Source organism: Camellia sinensis, chromosome 12 (genome assembly GCF_055761805.1).
Source record: "Camellia sinensis isolate YWXY chromosome 12, ASM5576180v1, whole genome shotgun sequence".
NCBI lineage: Eukaryota > Viridiplantae > Streptophyta > Magnoliopsida > Ericales > Theaceae > Camellia > Camellia sinensis.
The window spans coordinates 139,877,503-139,899,952 of record NC_138972.1 but is presented as its reverse complement, the minus strand read 5'-3'; the positions used below and the strand labels follow the sequence as shown (position 1 = coordinate 139,899,952).

The 22,450-nt window shown below is 35.1% G+C and overlaps 1 protein-coding gene and 2 long non-coding RNA genes across 3 annotated transcripts; 2 read left to right on the top strand and 1 right to left on the bottom strand.

Annotated features, from left to right (window-relative positions):
• Positions 1–3,092: 3,092 nt before the first annotated feature.
• Positions 3,093–4,078, bottom strand: LOC145804833 (lectin 9-like). The gene is made up of 2 exons (XM_082900026.1): positions 3,551–4,078; positions 3,093–3,362 (listed from the first exon to the last, which is right to left on the bottom strand). Exons 1-2 carry the CDS (start codon positions 4,076–4,078, stop codon positions 3,303–3,305), a joined length of 588 nt encoding a protein of 195 aa, XP_082756152.1. The 3' UTR covers positions 3,093–3,302.
• On the top strand, positions 3,213–4,357 carry LOC114276894 (uncharacterized). Its single transcript, XR_003634407.2, has 2 exons — positions 3,213–3,351; positions 3,514–4,357. It is a non-coding gene; the product is annotated as an uncharacterized LOC114276894 (long non-coding RNA).
• A 12,744-nt stretch (positions 4,358–17,101) lies between these two features.
• LOC145804831 (uncharacterized) lies at positions 17,102–21,406 on the top strand. The gene is made up of 3 exons (XR_014347357.1): positions 17,102–18,690; positions 19,838–19,980; positions 21,133–21,406. It is a non-coding gene; the product is annotated as an uncharacterized LOC145804831 (long non-coding RNA).
• The last annotated feature ends 1,044 nt before the right edge of the window (positions 21,407–22,450 follow it).

The following is a 22,450-nucleotide window of genomic DNA, read 5'->3' as shown; positions in this document are numbered from 1 at the left end:
TGAATTTCGGGTATCCGGGGCAGAGGCAGCAGCAACGATAGGTCCACGAGATGACTTGAAACTAGTCTTGTAACTGGCTTTAAATCCGGACTCCTGAGCCTGAGGAATGCTAATGTTCTGAGCTGCTTCTATTAATGCCGAGAAGGTGGGTAGCTTGTGGTTAACTAGAAACATTTTGTACCTGCTCAATGCCCCTTCTAGACAAATTTGAACCAGATAACTCTCCTCAACTGCTTCATGACAATCCACGACCTTGTCCTGAAACCTTTTGACGTAGTCAAGGATGTCTTCACTTTCTTGTTGCTTCTCTTTACACAATGTAAGTGTGGTCACCTTCTCCGCCACTTGAAAGAACTTGGAGTGGAATTTGTTAACCATTTCCTCCCAACTTCGGACAGAGTTTGGGGCCAAATTAACATACCAACTATATGCTCGGTCGGTGAGGGACTTAGAGAATTCTCTCAGTCGGAGGACGTGGTTTGAACCATGAATACCTAGAGTCTCGATGAATCGCACAACATGTTCTCGGGCATTTCCTTGTTTGCCGTCGAACTTGATGAACTTCGGCACTGTATACCCCTCAGGGTATGGATAGCTCAGCATCTCAATGGGGTAAGGCGGCTTGACGTCTGGATCAGGCAAAGAGGGTAAGGTTCTTTTGCCCCGTTCGAGATCGAACATGGCCTGCACATCGGCGAGAGTGAGAAACTGTTGAGGGAGAGAGTTTGATGGTGGTATTCCCGGGACTTGGCTTATGTACCCGAAGACTGAGCTAGGGGCGTCTTGGCCATTCTGGTGCTGCGAATTCATCATTGGTGAGGACATTTGACGATACTGGCCATCAGCGCCTATAGACAAGCCAGTTGGTGATGGGATATTGAATTGAGGCCCATAGAGTCCACCGCACGGCGCCGCTATACCGGGTTGTGCTTGCAGATTTGTTGTCGGCACCAAAGAAGGCCCGCTTGGTGCTTGGGTAACATTTATTGGTGGCGTAACAAGATTAGGTACGGGCAGAGCTCCCTTTTGCGCCATCATGCTCCTTATGTTTTCCTGGACACCAACAGTCGCCGGAGCGCCATTCATTACACCAGAAACTCCCCTAGTCACCATTGGATCTTGGCTTGGCACGCCATGGAGACCGGGCATGGGCAAACTGCTGCTGCCTACTGTGGTTTGAGCATGTGTTACTGTGGCTGTGTTGCCATGAGCCACAGGTTGATTGGGGCTTACTTCTCCTTGGATTTGATTTTGCGCTCCGGCGGGAATAACTCCACCACCAGTTTGATTTCCGTTCGGCGCCGATGCAAAGTTAGAACTCATCACCAACATGGTGTGAGTAAGATTCTGAAGAGTGGTAAGAATCTCTTGTTGAGTATTTTGAAGTCCTTGAATGGCTTCAAGCAAAAGTGGTTGATCTGGAGCCATGGTCCTGTCATCACCACCATTAGAGGATCCTTGTTGGTGAACTTCATCTTCTCCCGCCATCCTTGTTGGAGTTGTGTGGATTCCAGATCTCGTTGAGACCATTAACCAATCCGCCTCCCTAGCAGAGTCGCCAAAATGTAGGAGAGGGTTCAAGAAAAGAGTTGGAAAATTCGAAGATCTTCGAAGATCCTTGAAGAACAACTTCGAATTCTCTAGAATATGATGAGAGGCTTAGATTCTTCAATAATCTCAACTTAGGAACACAACAACAAAGGAGATGATGGAGATAAGAGATTGGGTGAAGAAGAAGGCAAAATGGCTAGAGAGAGAATAATGGCAAGGCTCTCCCATGGATCTCCCACTTTCACTCTCAAGGTTGATAATGGAGAAGGGAAATTAGTTCTTTCCCAAGAGTTAAAAATCTCCAAAATCCATCCCTTGTAAAGCTATGGGTGGGTGCTATTTATAGGCACCTCATGATGTAGGATGGAGCCCATGTGCAAGGCACATGGGAGATATTCTCTCTAACCACCTTGTCCGAGGAGGTGACTTCTCCGAGGAGGTGACTTCTCCGAGGATGAGAAAACCCCGAAGAGGAGATCAATCCCTCGGCGAACCCTTCTTCTTAGCTATACCTAACCAATGATCCCCAATCATCCCAAAGGGTCAGGGGTAGTCCCAGAGGACGCCCTGCCGCAAAATATTGCCGAGTCTCATGGACCCCCCGGGGTCGTGCCACCTCGACCCGGGTATAGGCTAGTTTAACCGAAGAGTGAATTTATCTCCACTCACCGTCCTCAGGATCGGGTCCTTTGTTCGGACTCCATTACGCCCATAGTTCTGGTACGTAGATCCCGGAAAGCTCCGAGCCCGCAAGTGTTCTGGGACTCATTAACGGAGCGACTTCTAGATTGTGTCTGAATCCGTTCGAAGCCAAATGTTTCGGACCTCTAGGTTCGTGGATCCGAACCCTTTCGAGTCCGAGTGCCTCGGATCTCTAGGCTTGCTTAATACCCTTTCGAGTCCGGGGCCAAGTAAGTCTCTAGGTTCGTGGATCCGAACCCTTTCGAGGCTTAGAGCCATTTATCCCGTTTGATGGTGATAAATCTGGTCTCGCCAGTCTTGGACTTGCGATAAATTCGGGCCCACTAATCTTGGGCTATTGGGCCTAAATAATTTAGTGGGCTCAAATTAGCCCCTCTTACACACGTATTAAAATATTGTACTGGAAATGTTTTAATCAACTTAGAGCATCTCCAATGGTAGTAGGCATTTTACCTATCTAAATATTACTATAAAGTATACATTTTATTTTGCCTATCAACGATTTCATGTTTCTGCCCCAACCATGCTCTTTATTTTAGCTATTCATCCAAATACTATTAATTTTATAGAATGCCACGTCAGCAACAAAGATGGAGGGAAATAATCTTAATGATTAAATACATTTTGCCTAGCCTTGAAGGCTAGCTACATGTAGCTAGTGAATGTGAGCTGAGCCAAAATGCCTAAGCATATGCCTAGTGCATTGGAGTTGAAAAAAGTGAGTCACATTAGGCATTTTGACTAACAAGCATCATATGCCTAGTGGGTTGGAGATGCTCTTATACATTAACCATAACCTTACTAATCAACTTATTCATGCATATAAAAGTGATGCAGAATAATTGGAAGTTGCAGAGGATTTTATTGTAGAAGAGACATTGAAAACTTGAAACACCCAAGTCATGACTGCATTGGGACTCAGACTGGGGCTGGTATTGAGATTTGGTTTCACTCAGCGACTCGGGCCGGGGTCGGGAGCAGGACTGGGATTGGCTGGCACATCAATTTACAAACTTGAATCGAACGACCATGATTTAACAATATGTTTCTCAAAACAATCTCCTGTCGCAGCTGAGACGCCAACTGTAACCCATTCTGGTAAGTATTTCCTGAGATCAACTTGATAACTAAGGGAACTTTCAATTCTCTTATTATTTATATATCCAGTGAAAACAACCCTCAAAGTTTTGGATTTGGAATTATAACTTATCCAAGCTTCATTATCTTTTCCATGTGTTATGTTATTGTGCCATATTGCAGTAACATTCGATTTGAGAGAGTTGATACTGATACCTACATGAGTCACCGGTGTGATGTTGAGTGGGTCCCAATCCACATTCTGAAAGGTATCAAACTCCACAGCAACAAATGGAGTCTGTTTGGGGGGGTAGATTGACAAGATTGGAAGACCCATGGCAGCACCAAATGCGTTCATCGGAGTGAAATCATTGGGAACGAGGGAGAATGCAAACCCGTCTGCAAAACTCGAGTTCCCTTCTGAGTTAATGACAAACAATAAATAGGTGTGGAAATCAGTAAGTTTTCCAGAAGCTTTATCCCAAAGGTGAAGAGGATCTTTATATGTGGCTCGACCAGCTTTCCACAATTCGTTTACAGGGATGATTTGGATGCCTTTGTTGGAAACATAAGCATCTCCTTCTATGACGATATTTTTAACCGTTGGATCAATATTGGTGAGGTTGAAGCTCAGTGCATTTGCATGAAGAGGGAAGTAGTAAAGGGTGATCACAAAGTAGAAGAAGAAAAGAGAACAAAGGAAAGTATGTGATCGGAGGGGGGAGTTCCATGAGTTGAAAACAGCCATAGCTATGGTTGGTTGTGAGGAAGTGATTTCTTGATGAGTGAGTTTGACATATAAATTAGTAAAATAACTATAGGATGGTCACTCGTTGTTCCAAAAGTTTGTTCAATCAGTCTTTGTTTAGGGTCAAAGGTATAATTTTCTTGATTGCTTGCATTTCTCATGGGTGGGATCCTACACATTTAGTAGGATAAAAACAAGCACTTCGGGAAGCAAAAAGTCGAACACAAGACTCTTTACACTGGAATGAAAGTGAAATCCAATGATTATTTTTAGTTTTTTTTTTTTATGAAATGATTTTTCTTCTAGAATGATCAATAATGATTCTAGTTGTATTGCATTTTTCAATATTTTTTTTGACGAACCAAATATTTATTCTATTGAGCTAAACACTAAAATTTTAGAAATTATTTTTGTTTACCCCAGTTCAGCTGTGCTTTTTTTCCTCTGTTTTTCTATTTTTCGGTGGCTGATTTGGTTTATGGCATCTTACACCACTTGCACTGGAAGGCCTTTGTTCAACCATTTTTAGTGGGTAGGTAATGGTCAACAATGATAATTTAAATGAGCAAGGATCCTCTAGAGTGATTTTTTCCTAAAGTTTCCTAAAGTGTTACAGTGTATGGTTGAGATTTACTGGCAAGTCACATCAATTTTTCTGATGTGACTTACCAGTAAATCTCAACCACACAATATATCACTCTAGGAAACTTTAGGAAAATTTCACTCTAGAGGATCCTTGGTGAATTTAAATAGGTCACTTTGCAAAATTGGTCACTTTGCACCTTATACTCTATACTGAAACATATTTTGTCTTTTAATTTTTTAATTATTCAAGTCAATCCTATCCTACTCTTGCACTTCTAGTCAAGTTACAATTAGGTACAATTGAATAAAGTCGTCTAAAAAATTGATAGAAAAATTATAGTGAAGGTTAAAATAAGATTTTGATAAAAGTATAGGACTACTAAAACCTAAAGTAGAGGGATTAAAGTAGGATTTTGATAAAAGTAGATAGGTGGTAAGTGTAATTAATATTATCACGTGTAGTTGTTCCCACGACATTAAACAAAGGAATCAAATAATTACTTGACTCAAAGTCTAGAACTAATGATAAGGGAACAAGATGAAATGAAATGTAAAATATAGAAGTGTAAAGTGTAATTTATCCATTTAAATACCGTAATAATGATACAATAAGATTACATTAACAGAAAATAAGAATTGTCCATTTATTCTATTTATGATATTTTATTTTATTATTCAGTGATATCAAAGAAGAGAATATTATTGTTGTAAAACCTCTTTGTAAAGTGTATAATTTTGGTCAAAAACGATAATGTGGCTTACATTGTTTGTGACACCAGCTAGTGGTACACCTTCGCAGTAAATGATAAGGAAGTACTTGTCAAGAGATTAGCATTAGAGCATATGGGTTTTAACTTATAATTATCAACCATGATAGGCACTCAGAAAAGTATTGCCATATGTTAGGTAGAAGTTATTTTTTATTTTTTTCTTCTAAATTCTTGGACAATTCAATTCAAAAACTGAGAGGTTTTTTCACATCCAGAATGTATGTAGTGACCTTTCGTTTTCAACGTGGAAAAAACGTCTCATTGGAATAGTCAAAAGTCAATATTGGAAATTCGATTACATAAAAGAGTTTTGATTTTTCAAATAAATGAATGTTATATAATGCTCTAAAGATAATCCACATTGTTACTCAAAAGACAACTTAAGAGAGGCGGTGAATTAGATTTTTATAATTAAAATTAATAATATCCTAATAAAAATTATGACTAGCACAATAGATAAATATAATTAATGAAATAAAAATAATTAAAACAAGTGTCTTAACAACTATGTTAGTTAATGATTTTAGCACAGTAAAAATGTGAAATATAGTTATGACAATTTAAAATAAAATAAAGAGATAAGAGAGAGAGAGGCAAGCCAATTTATAGTGGTTTAGTCTCAGCTCGGCCTACGTCCACTCCTCAAACTTCACTTGAGATTTTCCACTATGCTCTAACTTCACAGGGTGCTAGCAACCTTTTTACAGATGGAGCAATCCTCCACAGATTTTACACTGACTTTCTAAGTCAAAAACACTGAGTGTACTACACTCTTACAAGGTTGAAAAGAATGTCTTTTTGCTTTCACAGAAAGCTACAAGAATTATCTCTCAAAGATAGATATAAAAATGAAACTCTGATTTTTCTGTAAACCTCACATAAGAAAGATGGGCTTAAAGCTATAAGGCTCAGTGTATAATTTCTGAGAATAGATGTGAGTGATTATAAATCAAAGAATATTTTCAGGTTTTTGTAACTTGTTTACATTAGAGGTTTTGGTATATATAATGAAAATTATAGCTGTTTATAGCCATTATACTCCATCATTATTAATTTGAATATCTTTTACTCCATTATTTTGAATTTGAATATCTTATACTTGAATCTTTTGAACTGCTGCTGTGCTGAGCTGTTTAAACTTATGTTTTTGGGCTGTTTGAACTCCTGATTTAATCAAATATTAAATACATTCTAACAACATTTAGGATAAAGGTTTAGGTGAAAAATAATGGGACAAAATAAAATTTGATTTTATTAAAACATAAAATCATCAAAATAAATGTTGATTCTATTTTTCTCTTTCAAATAAATCATCAAAATAAATTTTGATTCTATTTTTCTCTTTCAAATAAATTAAAACATAATTAAATAAATCATTAAAATAAATAAGTCTAACAATCTGCCCCTTTTTGATGATGGCACACAATGATATTTTGATTTGATTTGATTTGGGAGTAAGAAAAGCTTCCCCTCAAGTCATGCTCCCTGAATTCATTTCTAAATACATAGGTTAGCACATGTGTAATAAATAAGTTTTAATTAGAGACATGATATGAGACTAAGATATCAAACTATAAATACATAATCATCATATTAGTTTTCAAATAATACCATAATTTGAAAATAATACCATAATACATAACATCATATAATTTTTCTCCCTGTGACATTATCAAAAGGAAATCATGGGTCAGAAGCGGGAGGAGGAGGAGGAAAATGATAGTGATAAGTGGCATAAAAAAATAGATAATCAAAACATATATATACATATACATATATATATATATATATATATGAATTGCCCGCGCCTCTCTTTTTCGTTGAAAATCGCGTTGAACATGCGGCCTCGCTTTTGCGTCAGCCGACCGACAAAAGCAGCTCTCCTCGATTGCTGCTCGCCTCGGCTATCTCTCCCTTCTGGTCTTCTTTTCTTCAGCCTTCTTCTTAATCACACTCGTCTGCTTCTTCTTCTTCACCTCACTCTTTTCTATCTCTTCTTCACCACTCTCTTCTGTTCTTCTTCCTCATCGAGAGACAAAAAAAACTGAACGGAGGAGGCCAAACCTCAGTCCGTTCTCTTCTAAATCTCTACAGCTCATTTCTTTTACATTTCTCACTTCTAATCCATGGCTTCCTCATCCCGTCCCCTCACTCTGTTTCCGGACCTAAACGATCCCATATGCTCTGCTGGACCAAGTGCCCTTACTCTTACTCTTCCTGTCATTCCTCTTCCTAACCTTCCTATGATGTCGATTGAGCAAATCATGGAAGCTCAATCTAACATAGAAGCCAATCATTTCACACTGACGTCCTGTATGGAGACGGTGATGGCACTCACAAAATTGGCTCACCGATTGCAGAACAGGACGAGTGAGCTCCATCAGGTCAACGCCCAACTCTCTCTGCTCCAACGCATGTACAAGGATGCGAGAGTAGAAATAGGTGCATTGAAGGCAAAAAATAAAGAGTTTAAACGGAAGACCACCTCCATAGCCTGATTTGGAGCAACGTCGTTCTTAGCCTTTGATAGTCAACGGGGAGTCGTCACTCTCGACGAAAGCACGGGGGCAGGGGCGTCAAGCGTTGCCCAAGGTGATAAAAAGAAGAAGAAAATGATGGAAGAGGCAAGTAAGTAAGATCGACGTATGGCCGAAAAAAAATGAATGTTTTTTTTTTTTTTGTATGTTTATTGTGATCGGCGTATGGCCGTAAAAAAAATGAAGGGCGTTTTTTTTAATGTAAATATTTGTATTTTGATTTGTTTTTGTTTTTATGTTTAAGTACTGAAAAATGAAATTAAAAAGTAGAAAAAAAATAAGAAAATTAAGTCCAAAAAAAAAATAATAATGAGAAAAAAAATAAAAATAAATGAAATTAAGCTTAATAGCAAAATAAAAAAAAATTAAAATAAAATAATACCAGCAGAAATTAAACTTAATGGGGTGTTGGTGTTGCTGGAATGGTAATACAAAAAAAAATACCATGAGGGTTTAAAAAAAAATCAATGTATGCAAAGTTAACTTTACCACAAGATGCAGAACCAAAAAAAAAAAAAATTACACAGTTGAGAATAACAAACTGCTAAGGAGAATAAATGTATGAAGGACTTGAGAACATTTAACTGATATAAATGTTTCCATATCAATGTAGCAATACACATATATCATTTTAACAAAAATTCAAGTTTCACAGTCATAACAAAACTTTTTAAGTAGAAATCGACATTCCAAGCTCGCCACGAATAAAATTGAAGCGATTCTCGCGTAGGGGTTTTGTGAAAATATCTACCAATTGCTTGTCGCTGTTTACAAATTCAAGCACAATATCCCCTTTTTGAACTTGATCTCTTAAAAAATAATGTCGAATTTCAATATGTTTTGTTTGTGAGTGTTGAACTGAATTTTTGCTTAAATTGATGGCACTAGTATTATCACATTTAATAGGGATATGATCATAATGCAAATCAAAGTCCTCAAATTGTTGTTTCATCCAAAGTATTTGGGCACAACAACTTCCGGAAACTATATATTCAGCTTCGGCCATTGATAAAGAAACAAAATTTTACCTTTTGCTAAACCAAGATACTAATGAATTACTAAGAAAGTGACAAGTGCCGCTGGTGCTTTTTCTATCAAGTTTGCATCCGTCAAAGTCGGCATCCGAGTAACTAATTAAATCAATTGCAACACCTCTAGGATAAAACAGTCCCAAATTTTGAGTGCCAACAAGATATTTAAAAATTCTTTTAACAGCACTGAGATGCGATTCCTTAGGATTTGATTGATATCTAGCGCACATACAAACACTAAACATAATATCTACTTGCAGCTAAATAAAGAAGTGAGCCGATCATACCTCGATATTTTGTTTAATCAATGGACGTACCTTTTTCATCATTGTCTAGCTTAATAGATATACTTATAGGTGTTCTAACTATTTTTGAGTCATACATACCAAACTTTTTGAATAGTTCTTTTGTATACTTAGATTGGTTGATAAAAATTCCTTCCGTACATTGTTTGATTTGAAGCCCAATGAAATAATTTAGCTCTTCCATCATGCTCATCTCAAACTCACCTTGCATACACTTAACAAATTCCTTACACAAGGTTTCATTAGTAGCACCAAATATAATGTCATCCACATATATTTGCACAATAAGTAAATCATCATTTTTAGTTTTAACAAAAAGTGTTGTGTCAATCGTTCCTCTAGAAAAATTATTTTCAATCAAAAATTTACTTAATCGTTCATACTATGCACGAGGTGCTTGTTTCAAACCATATAAAACTTTTGATAGTTTAAAAACATGATTTGGAAAAGCATGATCTTCAAAACCTGGAGGTTGTTTAACATAAACTTCCTCATTTATAAAACCATTAAGAAAGGCACTTCTTACATCCATTTGATAAAGTTTGAAATCCCTAAAACATACAAATGCAAGTAACATGCGAATGACTTCTAATCTAGCAACCAGAGCAAAGGTTTCATCGAAACCAATACATTCTTCTTGATTGTATCCTTGTGCAACAAGTCTAGTCTTGTTTCTTATAATTGTGCCGGATTCATCAAGCTTGTTTCGAAAGATCCATTTGGTACCGATAATTGTATGATCTTTAGGTTTTGGCACAAATTCCCACACTTTGTTTCTCTCAAATTGGTTAAGCTCTTCATGCATAGCCATCATCCAATGTTCATCAAATTTGGCTTCTTGAAAGTTTTTAGGCTTAATCTGTGAGAGAAAAGCCAAGTTACTACAAATGTTTCTAAGTGAAGAGCGAGTTTCAATACCTTTTGTAAGGTCACCTAGGATTAAATCCTTAGGGTGATTATGAACAAACTTTCATTCTCTTGGCAAATCATCATTGTTTCCTCTTTCTTCTTGAGGTGGGAGAATAGGTTGTTCAATCTCTTTGTTCAACCTACATGGTTGGTTCTCTTCTTTGTAGATAGTTGAATCTTTCACATTTGGTTCTAAATCTATATTATCACTAACAATTTGCTTTTGAGCAGAGATGTTAGTTTCATCAAATGCCACATGTATAGATTCTTCCAGAACAAGAGTTCTTTTATTGAAAACACAATAAGCTTTGCTAGTTAAGGAATAGCCAAGAAAAATTGCTTCATCGGATTTTGAATCAAATTTACCTAAGTTATCCTTACCATTATTATGCACAAAATATTTACAACAAAAAATATGCAAGTGACTAATGTTGGGCTTTCTATCATGCCAAAGTTCACAAGGAGTCTTTTTGAGAATAGGCCTAATTATTGCACGATTTAAAATATAGCATGCGGTGTGAACGGCTTCGGCCCAAAAATATTTAAGAAGATTATTTTCGCAAAGCATTGTTCTACTCATCTCTTCTAAAGTTCTATTCTTCCTTTCTACTACACCATTTTGTCGAGGGGTTCTAGGTGCAAAAAAATTATGTCCAATACCATGCTCATCACAAAACAATTCAAATTTCTCATTTTCAAGTTCTCTACCATGATCGGTTTGAATATTAGAAATAAGAAAGCCTTTTTCATTTTGAATTCTACGACAGAGTTTTGTGAAAGAAGAACATGTTTCATCTTTGTGTGCTAAAAACATAACCCATGTAAATCTTGAATAATCATCAACAATAACAAGGCAATAATGTTTACCACTTAGACTAGATGTCCTTGAGGGACCAAATAAATCCATATGCAATAGTTGTAAAGGTCTAGTTGTGGAAATATGAGATTTTGATTTAAATGATGTTTTAGTTTGTTTTTCTTGTTGACAAGCACTACAAAGATGATCTTTTTCAAATTTAATTTTTGGAAGTCCAATGACCAAATCCTTTCTCCAAAGTTTAGCAATTAAATCCATATGAGCATGACCAAGTCTTCTATTCCATAACCAACTATTTTCATTATTAACATATAAACATTTAACATCATTGGCATACAGATCATTAAGATGAAAAACATAAACATTATCATGGCGATTACCAACGAATAACGCTTTATGATCATTTGCGCTTTCACTTGTGCAATGTAATTTATCAAAAATAACTCGATTACCTTTATCACATAATTGACTAATACTAAGTAGGTTATCCTTAAGTCCATCAACAAGTAAAACATTTTTAATAGAAGGGTTAGTAGAAATACCGATGCAACCAATACTGATGATTTTTCCTTTCTTGTTGTCTCCAAAAGTAACAAATCCTCCATCTTTCAATGATAGTTTAGTAAATAATGATTTATCTCCGGTCATGTGTCTGGAACATCCACTATCAAGGTACCACTTCCCTTCTTTAGCTTTGGACTTAAAGCAAACCTACAAGATGACAATCAAGTGTTGGTTTTTGGTACCCATAGTTTCTTGGGTCCTTCTTGGTTAGTTTTGTTAGATCCCTTAATAATCCAAATCTTTTTATTTCCCATGTTCATATTCTTTTTGAATGGACAATAAGATATATAATGGTATTTCTTTCTACAATAATGACAAGTAATATGAGAGTGTGTCATGAGAGGTGCTTTTTCAAAAATTGTATTGAGATTCTTTTGTTTTTTAATAGGGTCATATCCAATACCCGCTTTATCAAAAACATATCTTTGATTTCCAAGAAGCATGTTGAGATTATCTCTACCTTTTACAAAATTTTCAAGTGTTTTTCTTAAATCATCAACATTGTTTTTTAAAGTAGTTTTCTCATTAGAGATAGTATCAAAATCATTTTTCAAAATAATTTTTTCTTTCTTTAATGCTTCTACATTAATAGATAAAGATGCAACAGATTTCTTCAACATATTATTTTTGGCACGAACTTTTCTAAATTCATTTGATAGTTCATGGAATGCACTTTCAAGTTCTTCATAAAGAGTAGTTTCCTCATCTTGAGTAGAGTCTTCATCTTCAAGAGCCATGAGACATAAGTTGGCTACTTCATTTTCAATTTCATCACTTGAGCTTTCATCTTCACTTTCTCCCCAAGCTGCTACCATGGGCTTTTTGTTTCTTTTGCAGTCTTTTCCATGATTCTTCAATTTTGGACAATCCATCTTCATATGTCCAGGATTTTTGCACTCATAGCAAATAATAGACTCTTTCTTGTTATCTTTGTTGTACTCTTTCTTGAAAGGTCTTCTTCTTCCATAATTGTTTTTCTTGAAGTGCTTTTTGAGATTTTTACTAAACATGGCATAACTTTCATCCTCACTGGAGTTTTCATGTTCTTCTTCATTTGATGAGGCTTTGAATGCAATTCCACTTTTTTTTTTCTTTTTTTTTTTTTTTTTCAACATCCTCATATCCTTTCATGGTGATCTCATGAGTCATAAGGGAACCCATAAGCTCATCCAATACAAGTGTGGAGAGATCTTTGGCTTCTATAATGGCGGTGACCTTTGCTTCCCAATTCTTTGGTAAACACCTAAGAATTTTTCTTACCAACTCACTGTTAGTATAAGTTTTGCTAAGAGATTTCAAAGAGTTTACAATTTCAGTAAATCTAGTAAACATACTTGTAGACACCCCATTTTTGACCGACCTTAAGACTCAGACGTCATCGTTTGTGCACGTGATGATTGTGCATGTTTGTGCTCGTGTTGAGTGCCTGAAGGTCTCGGCTGAGCGCCCTGTCTTTGAGCTTTTAAAACCTCTATGTTTTGGCCTTGTTTTTGGGCCAAACCTTTGCTTGAAGGTCTCGGCTTTTGTAGTTGAAAGGCCTTGCTGGCCACTTTTGGCACTTGCCGACCACTTTTGGCACTTGCCGACCACTTTTCTATCTTATAGGCCGCTTGACGTGGTCGGTCAGCTAGGGAAGGTGGCCAGCCGGCCACTTGAAGTGGCCGACGGCCAATTTTCTCATTTTTCAGATATTTTCAGATCTTTTGAGCCAACTGGTGAGCACTGAATGCATCCTCTAGATTCAGAAATTTTGGAAGCAAAATTTCACTCTCTCTCTAGATTTCTCCATCTCTCTCTATATTGTTTTTGGGCCAAACCTTTACATGCTATTTTTCGCCAAGCTTTCAACTACAAAAGCCTCTATTTTTAAGGTTTAAAAATGGTGGTTTAAGGTCCCTTTGGAGTTAGGGGTAGTCTACCTTCTTTTGTTGCTTGTTTGCTAAGAGTTGTGCTACCTTTTAAATCTTTTCAAACAACTTCTTTTTGGCCTTTTAACCACTGAAATCTAGGGGATTTTCAGTGGTGAAAACTTGGTTTTGAGGTCCCAAATGGGAGGGGGTGGTCTTCCCTCCTTGTGTTTTCTTTGCAAGTGTTGATGGCCTAACATTTGAGCATGTTTTTCTACCATCTCATGGCTTGATCTCAGCATGTTTTTGTGACTTTTTTTGACCTGCTTTAGCTCTATTTTTGGCTGGTTAGGTCACTTGTTGCTTGCTTCTTACACTTGTAGTGTAATCATGCTTACTAACTTAGTATGCCTAATGAGTTAGCATATCATTTCAGCTTGGGTTAGCTCTATCTCACTATGCTTTTGCTTATGTTTTGACATGCTTTAGCTCTGTTCTGAGTGGTCTTGGTCATATATGGCTCATGCTTTGTATACCTATCGTGTAAAGGCCTTGACTAGCTTTGAGTTTTAAGGCCTTTAACATGTTGTGCATGTGATGATTGCATGTTTTGGCATCATTTAGCATGTAATTTCAGTGCATATAGTGTAGTCACACTCTCACATATTTTACTCTTTCATTGCTTTTGAGAGTTGTGTTTTATGACGTGTTTATAAGCCAATACATGAGCATGATTTTCTTGCTTTTCATGCTACCATCTCAGCATATTTTAGCCTCTGTTTTGACATGTTTGAGGTCTATCCAGAGTTGGTTTGGTCCTTTGAGTTAGATATTGCATGGTTCTAGTGCAAAGCTCTTCACTAGTTTTAATGCTTAAGTCTCTAACATGTTGTACATGAAGTTGCTTGCATGATTTAGTGTCTTCGGCATGCCGTTTTAGCACTAAAAATTTTGCCATCTCGCTCTCTTCTTCACTTTTCAATTTGCTTTGAAAGTGGTCTTGAGCCCCTTGTTGGCTTGAGCTTGAATTCGAGGTTCTCATGCCTAATGGCTTTAATCCTCTCTTGAGGGTTTCTACTAGTCAACAGCATGAGACCTCTTTCATACTCAAGGCACTTGTGGCTTAGACCATCTTTCTCATTAGAGGACTTTCACATTTGGACAAATCAATTAAAGAATGATTTGGTAACTTAAAATGTGTAAACAAGAATTGGGCAAAGTAAAACATGAACAAGATAAGCATTCGTGTTGCATTGCATGTGTTTGGATCAAACGTTAATCCAAACACAAGAAATATGGGACATTTCATACTCAAAGTGATGAAACGTGTCGCATTTCTTGGTCGTTGTCATCCTTGATCATGCATGATAGGGTGGCGACCCTTTGAGTCTTATGTGCGCATTCACTAAGCTTGTACAAGCTTGGTTTTTGTGGCCATCATGCATGAAAATGCTTGATTGGTGGCTTAAGAGCCAAGTGCCCCACTCCTTTGAGCTTGAGGCATGATAAGGAGCGTGGCAGTACACACATTCCTTGAAGAATACATTGTTGTGCCTCTGTTGTTCTCTGTTGCAGCAAAACCAGAAGCCTGGAAAAGTAGGTGGCCGGTCGGCCACTTGAGGTAGCCAACCGGCCGGCCAGTTGAGGTGGTCAGCAGCCACTTTTTGTGGCTGACCGGCCACCAGTTCAATTTTTGTGCAAAGTGTTCCTGTTTTGAAACAAAAGCAGTCTAGAATGTTGGTTCGATGTTCAGAGACCAAGGCAAGTGTAAATAGAGGCAACCGGTGGCAAGGCGATGAATTTTCAGAAGGACACAACCGAGCATGCATGTCTCCCTCGCCCCCAAGGCCGTTACCTGCTTCGCTTTTTTGCTTTAATTAGTTAATTCGTTAGTAGAGCTAATTATTCAAGTGTTATAATTTTTTTAATTAGTTCACTACAACAAAAGTAACCTATGGTGACGAAAACTAGTGAAGAAAATAAATTTTGTCACTAAAGAAAAATAATTCATGAGGAATTTATAAATTTTGTCACATATAATAATAATAAAAAAATGATAGGTGACGAAATTTATTTTTGTCAATAAATACTTCATTTTAAGTGAGGAAAAATTAAGTTTCGTCACCAAAAAATTTCCCTCTAATTTTTTTGGGTGGCGCCAAAATTTTGAGACTTTTAGTGAGAAAAAAATTTGTCACTAATTATAAAATTATTTGTGAGGAATATATTTTCGTCACCAAAACGTTTTAATATTTTTGATATCTTTTGGTGTGGAAATAATATTGTCGCCAATTTTGGTGGGAAATTTTTTATATATTGAGCGGCAATAAAAAACGATAGGGTATTAATTTTTTTACCCCTTTTTTGTTTATCATCTCTCTCTCTCTCTCTCTCTAAAAATAGGGAATTAATTTGTCTTACCTCTTCCTCCTCCACCACGCCGATCGCTATCGTCGTCACCTCTATTAGCCTTGCCGATCGCCGATTGCCTTCGCCACCAGTAGCCTTGCTGGTAACCGCCACATCTTCTTCGCTCGATGATTTGGCACGTGATTTCTCTTTGCTCTTTTTCTAGTGTCTCTTTCTCTTATTCTCTATTTTGGTATGATGACGAAAATTAGTGAAGAAAACAAATTTCGTTACTAAATAAGAATAATCTATGAGGAATTATAAATTTTGTCACGTATAATAAAAAAATAAAAATAATAGGTGACGAAATTTATTTCAGTCAATAAATGCTTACTTTTAGGTGAGAAAAAAAATTATGTTTCGTCACCTAATTTTTGCCACTAATTTTTTTTATGGCACCAAAATTTTGAAACTTTTTGTGAGAAATTTTTTTCACTAATTATAAATTTTTTATTAATTATAAAATTATTTGTGAGAAATATATTTTCGTCACCAATAATTTTTAATATTTTTGAGATGTTTTGGTGAGAAAATAATGTTGTCACCAATTTTGGTGAGAAAATTTTGATGTACTGAGTAACAATGACAAAAAAAAAGGGTATTAATTTTTTTACCCCTTTTCTGTTTATCATCTCTCTATTTCAAAATAGGCACTACTATAAAAACAGCTAAAGATCACTTTTTGACAAATGAAAATATCTCACTTTTATTAGAAGTGTGATAAAAAAAATTAGATTGATATTTTAATCACAATTAATTTGATTAAATGTGATAATATTTATTTTTATGTCACTTTTTAATTAAGTTTGATTATATATATATATATATATATATATATTAATCTCACCTTCTAAATGTGATTATATATAATTTTTTTTAATTACAACTTCTAAATAAGTGTAATGATGTGATTATATATAATTTTTTTAATCACAACTTCTAAATAAGTGTGATGAATATATATTGCAAAAAATTAAATTTAGAAAATTCAATTAAATTTCTAAAAAAATTAATTTTCTTTTCTTCTCCTCTCTTTCGTGACTCTTGCTCTCTCTCTCTCTCTCTCTCTCTCTCTCTGAGAGAATGATAAACACCTCATGGGCACGACCTTTGCATCTCCTCCTCTTCCCTGAATTCGGATCCTCTTCCCCAATGGAGACCCACCTCTTTGCCATAGACGGTGCTTTGCATTTCCCTTACAACCCTTTGAAACTCATTGGCTTGGGAAAGACCTGCAATTTTGGTAAGGTTCTAAACCTAGAGTTTGTTTCTTTTTTTTCTTAAACCCTTCTCTTCTTAAATTAGGGCATTTGATTAAACTATTTGGATTTCAATTCAACGATTTCTGGTGTGGGGTTTTGAATTAGGGCATTTGATTCAACGATTTCTGGGTGGGGGGTTTTGATTTTTTTTTTATATATAAAATTCTTAGGTAGTGAGTTTTCCCCCCTGTTTCTCCTTTCCTTCATATTTAAAAAGAAAAAAGAAAGAAAAATCTAACAGACACCATGCTTATGGATGTGAATCCAGAAACTCTAAGATTTGTCTTTTTTTTATATGAGTTTCAATAGTCTAAATGGGATTCAAGTTTTGAAATGGTTCTGAAATATACAAGTGTTCTCTAGCCTTGTCCAAATCAATTTTATGTTTTTGTTTTTCCAATTTTTTCATTATGTAATGCAATCTATAATATCTATGAAGTTCATGTCTTCTTCTTTGTAGTTTTGCACCTTAAATGTTTATTTATTTACTTCATTGAACTTAAATGTAATGGCTTTCATTTTCCTGCATATTTCCTACAACTACAAAGGGTTTTGCACCTTAAATGTTTATTTATTTACTGTGGTATATGATTTGTTTGGTAGTAATTCTCCATATGGTATGTAGATTCCATCATTTCACTTTTTATTTGATTGAAACATTTGTCTAATCTTTTTATTTTGTTAGGATTTCCCCTCTTGTTTGTGACAGGAAACGGACAAGAATTCTGCATGTCAAGTGTTTGAAGATATTTCCGAGAGACAACCCATCAACCCATCAAACCATCAACCCAATGTTGTTGAAAAACTTATTGTATATTAACCTCTTATAAAATGACTATTCTGTTTGTAATAGAGCATAAAAGTTTTTAAGAATTCAAATGAGACATTGTAAAGGGAAGGGAGTGTCACTACAAGAAATTAGTCTTATAGAGAATAAGAATAAGAATGATGAATGAATCGTCTCTCACTAGGCCATATGTATGTGGTATTGCTATCAAACTCTTGAGATTTTAATGACAATAACTTGCCTACTACTCAACTAATGGCGGTAGTAGTAGGAATGACAATTTTTAAACTTCTAACAATTGATCTTAAACATTAGGAATGACAATTTTTAAACTTTCCCCTCTTGCGAATCACAAGAGTTAATGTCCATGCTAGTTTCACCTCCCTTTTCCAATTTTGGTTATTCATAAATTTCTCATTTACGTATTCATGTTTTTTTTTTTGGGCTGCTTACAGGATAAAGATGTGTCTAGTGATATATAGAACGTTAGAATCGTATATGTTTCTGTTGTTATTTTTCAAGCCTCTTAGTATTGCTTTTGAGACATTACAAGTACTTTTATTGGGAAGTCTTTTCATTTTCATAATGGATAGATCTATCTATAGATCATGTAACATTTTTCCCGTAGAACATATAATAAACACAGGCTGAAGGTTCTTTAGTCTGCAAATTGTTTTTTGTAGGCTATTTTGATTCATGGTTTTCAATTGCTCAATATATGGTTCCATGATTCAGCAGGGAACAACACAAATTGCCAAAGGTCCAAACTCCTTGATATATCAATAGCAGGTTGTTTGCAAACTTTTTTTATGTAGCCATGTTATTTTGTTGTTGTGTTACCAAGTGGTTGGGGGTTCTCATGTTTTCTGGTCCCGTTATTCACTTTTTCCTTATTTGCTTATGGCTCCCAAATTTTTTTGCGATGCATTTATTTTGTTGTTTTCTTTCTTCATTCCTCTAACTTAGTATTCCCTGTTCTTTAAAGAAGATGTGTTTTGTGAAGCATGGCACTGTAGTTTTCTTTATATTCTTTTCCCTTTTCCCCATATAAAAATAAAATTATTTGAATGAACAGGTAAAACATGTTAAGCCAACTATGTTACCATTTTTTTCTTGTCCACTTATATCTCATAAAAGAAAAAAAATTTAGTGCTGCATTTATTTTGCTGTTTTCTTTCTTTCTTCCTCTAAGCCAGTATTTTATGATCTTGAAAGAAGATGTGTTTTGTGAAGCGTGGCACTGTATAGTTTTCTTAGTTTCTTTTCCTTTCTTTTCTTTTCTTTTCTTTTCTCTTTTTTTTTTCCTTCCTATAAACGTAAGGGGGTTTGTTGCTTGGTGCAATAGTAAAAGCTCTACAGGACCTTTTTACCTATGCCTAGCCTGCTCAGTTAGTGTCAATGTCAAGAAAATGCACCAATCTCTATCTTTTTTTCCTTAAAGGTTTATATGTTTGTGATTATTTTAACTTGACATGTTTTTAGTTGGTGGGTTGTCTTGGCAATGTTTATATATTTATTAATTGTTTCTAAGACCATGGCTTTCCATGATTCTTGGCTATCATTCTCTTCCGGTTATGAAACTCCATAGATGGTGTTGTTGGAAACCTGTCTTCCACTTCATTTATAGAAATATGAATTGTACTCAAAGCTGAAATTATGCACTATACCTTGTAGTTTTTATTAATCAGTTCTATGACGCTGAATTATGGGTGGCATGAGTATCCTAAAAAGTTATCCTAACATCCTATTGTTGTTTCTCTGATAAGGAGTTTCTTTTGCTTTTTCTCTTTAAAATGATTTGTGCCAGTCAACTCTTCTTATGATGCCTTTCCAACAAAGTTGTGCATTTCTAAATTGTGATATTTTACTTTAGAATGTGTGAATTTAATTTGTTATTTGTTAACTTATCTATATTGTCCTTATCTTATTTCTATAGGTACAGTGTTTTAGTTCTTTGATTTGAGTAAGGAATAGATTCTTAAACAATATGATGTTGGAGATGCATGTGTAATTGTTGAAGATCCTCACACTGAAGATCTCAGCCAAGAAGTTAGAGGCTTCATATTCTCTAGAATTCTGGTTCGTTTTTGAAAGTCATATTTGCCTCAATTGCAATTCCATTTCAAAATACTTTTGGTCACTTCTATAGCTGCATTAATTGCTGATCTTTCTCTCTATACATGATCTACATATATTTAGTAGATGTTGTATGTTTACCAGAGACCATTATAATCTTTTATTTTCTGGATGGAGAATCTTTTTTGGCTGAAAACTCAAGTTCGAAAAATGTTTTCAAGCAATCATGAGTGGACTTCTGTTCATTCTGTAACAGCCTATCACATATAGGAAAATAAAGTTTTGCTTGCTCAGAAACAGATTCTTGATAGCAGAGACACAAACACTTGGCACGAACATGACACAACATAGATATAAATACTAAAACAAGACATAGACATGGCGACAACATTATAATAATGAAAATTACGTATAAACATGGGAATAATTAAAAAATGTCCATTGCATATTTGAGTTGTGGTAGCCATGTCTATGATGCCAGTGTCTTGCATTTCTTCCTTTATCTATTTATTTGAATAAATGGTTGGGTGCTTTTGGGTATGTTCATCCTTTTAATAAGGCTGTTCGTATGGCTACAATTGCTGGCCTTGTGTTTGAGTAAGTGTTAGCCGATGCCCCAAAGTTGCAAAGCATATTTAAATAATGTACACACCCAAGAAGTATCTCAAGTCTCTAGGCGTGTCCAAGTGTAGGTATTGAAGCAGTGTTCTACATGGACACTGCTTATTTGTGTCCGTGTTGCGAAGACTATAGTGGGTTGCTAAATGGTATAGAGAGTCTAATTTAACAATAAGCAATTTGACTATTAACACTTTTTGACAAATATTGTATTGATTACTATTATTATTTTTATTGTTATATTTAGTAAGACAAGAAAATTGACTATCACTAACATAGGATACAGTTACAGCATGGAAATGAACTTTTTTCAAAGTAGAGACAAAATTATGTGTTTACTCTCGTGTATTTTTGCTAGGCAGTGTTGGAGTTGCTCTAAGTTAGTGATGTGATTAATAGGAGCTTGCCATGTACAAAGGAACTTTTGGTTGTTAAGTTAGACTCATTGTGTACACAATTTGTATTGACATGGATAGAGAGGTCTATATAATGTAATTGGTAATATGCTAATATTTTTCTTATTTATTTTCTTTGCAGATTGGTTTTTGATGACGTCTGGAAGCATATTTGGAAATCAAGATCAAGTGTTGAATTATTTTTTTTACTGAACTAATCCTTAGTTGTACTTGCAAATCAAGATTGAATGTTGATTTTTTTTTTTTTTTTTTTTTTTTTTTTTTTTTTTTGTGTGTGGATTCCACGTTAGTTCATTTTGGGATTTACTTTGATGATTTTTTTGATATACTTAATGGATTATTATTAAAGTTGTTTGATGGATATATTTTGATTTATAATACAATTGTTTGGTGAATTTTTTTGTGGAGTGGTGTATAATAGCTAGTCGATTTCTTAGCATATTTAAAAGACTATTGGGATATGAGCAGGGATATTTGTGAAATAATAATTTAAATTGAAATATAAAATATGGAACGAGTTTAGTGACGAATTTGTTTCGTCATTTGTGCTTGTTATTATGACAAAGTGATTATTCGTCACTAATAAATAGTTTTTATGACAAAATTTATTGCAAATTATATATGAAAGTTTTCATTGATTTTGTTGTTTGGTGACTAAAAATTTCGTCACGTATATAAATTCTTGCTATGAAATATATTTCGTCACCCATTTGATTTTTAGAGACAAAAAATTTTGTCACCTTTACATCTTACAGTGACGAAATTATTTCCTCATCAATGATCAACATGTGTGACAAATTTATTCGTCAACTAAAATTATAAATATGGTAGTGAATAATTATTTGGTGACGAAAATGAGAATTTTTTGTGACAAAATCTTGTTTTATTCGTGACAAAAAATTTCATCACTGAAGTAATTTCATTGGTGACGAAATTATTTTTCGTCACCGTGGTTTTTAGTGACGAACATTCAATGACGAAACTGGTGACGAAAATATTTCCTCACAAATATCTATAGTGACGAAATTAACTCTTTGGAGACAAAAAAAATTCGTCATTCAAGACCCAACTTGTTGTAGTGGTTTGTGTAACTAGTTAGTCAAATTCAATTGTGTTGTAATTAATAGTTAATTAGTTGGTTTGTAATAATTAGCTTAGCTTAGTGTAGCTTAGCCTATTTATTCGGACCCTCCTTCGTGACGGCGTAATGTTGTAATAAGGGTGCATGTGTGTGTGCATGTCTTCCAACCCCACGTCTTTCTCCCTTTTACTTAATCACTTTCGATGGTTAGTATAGGGCACATTTCAAATAGCATGCCTTATGCTTGCATGTTTGCATCATTCATTTGTCTTGCATGCATCGGGCTCGGCGCATCATTCAAACTGCATCGCAAATTACAATACACTTATTTGAATACGTATTTAAAAGCATGTATCAG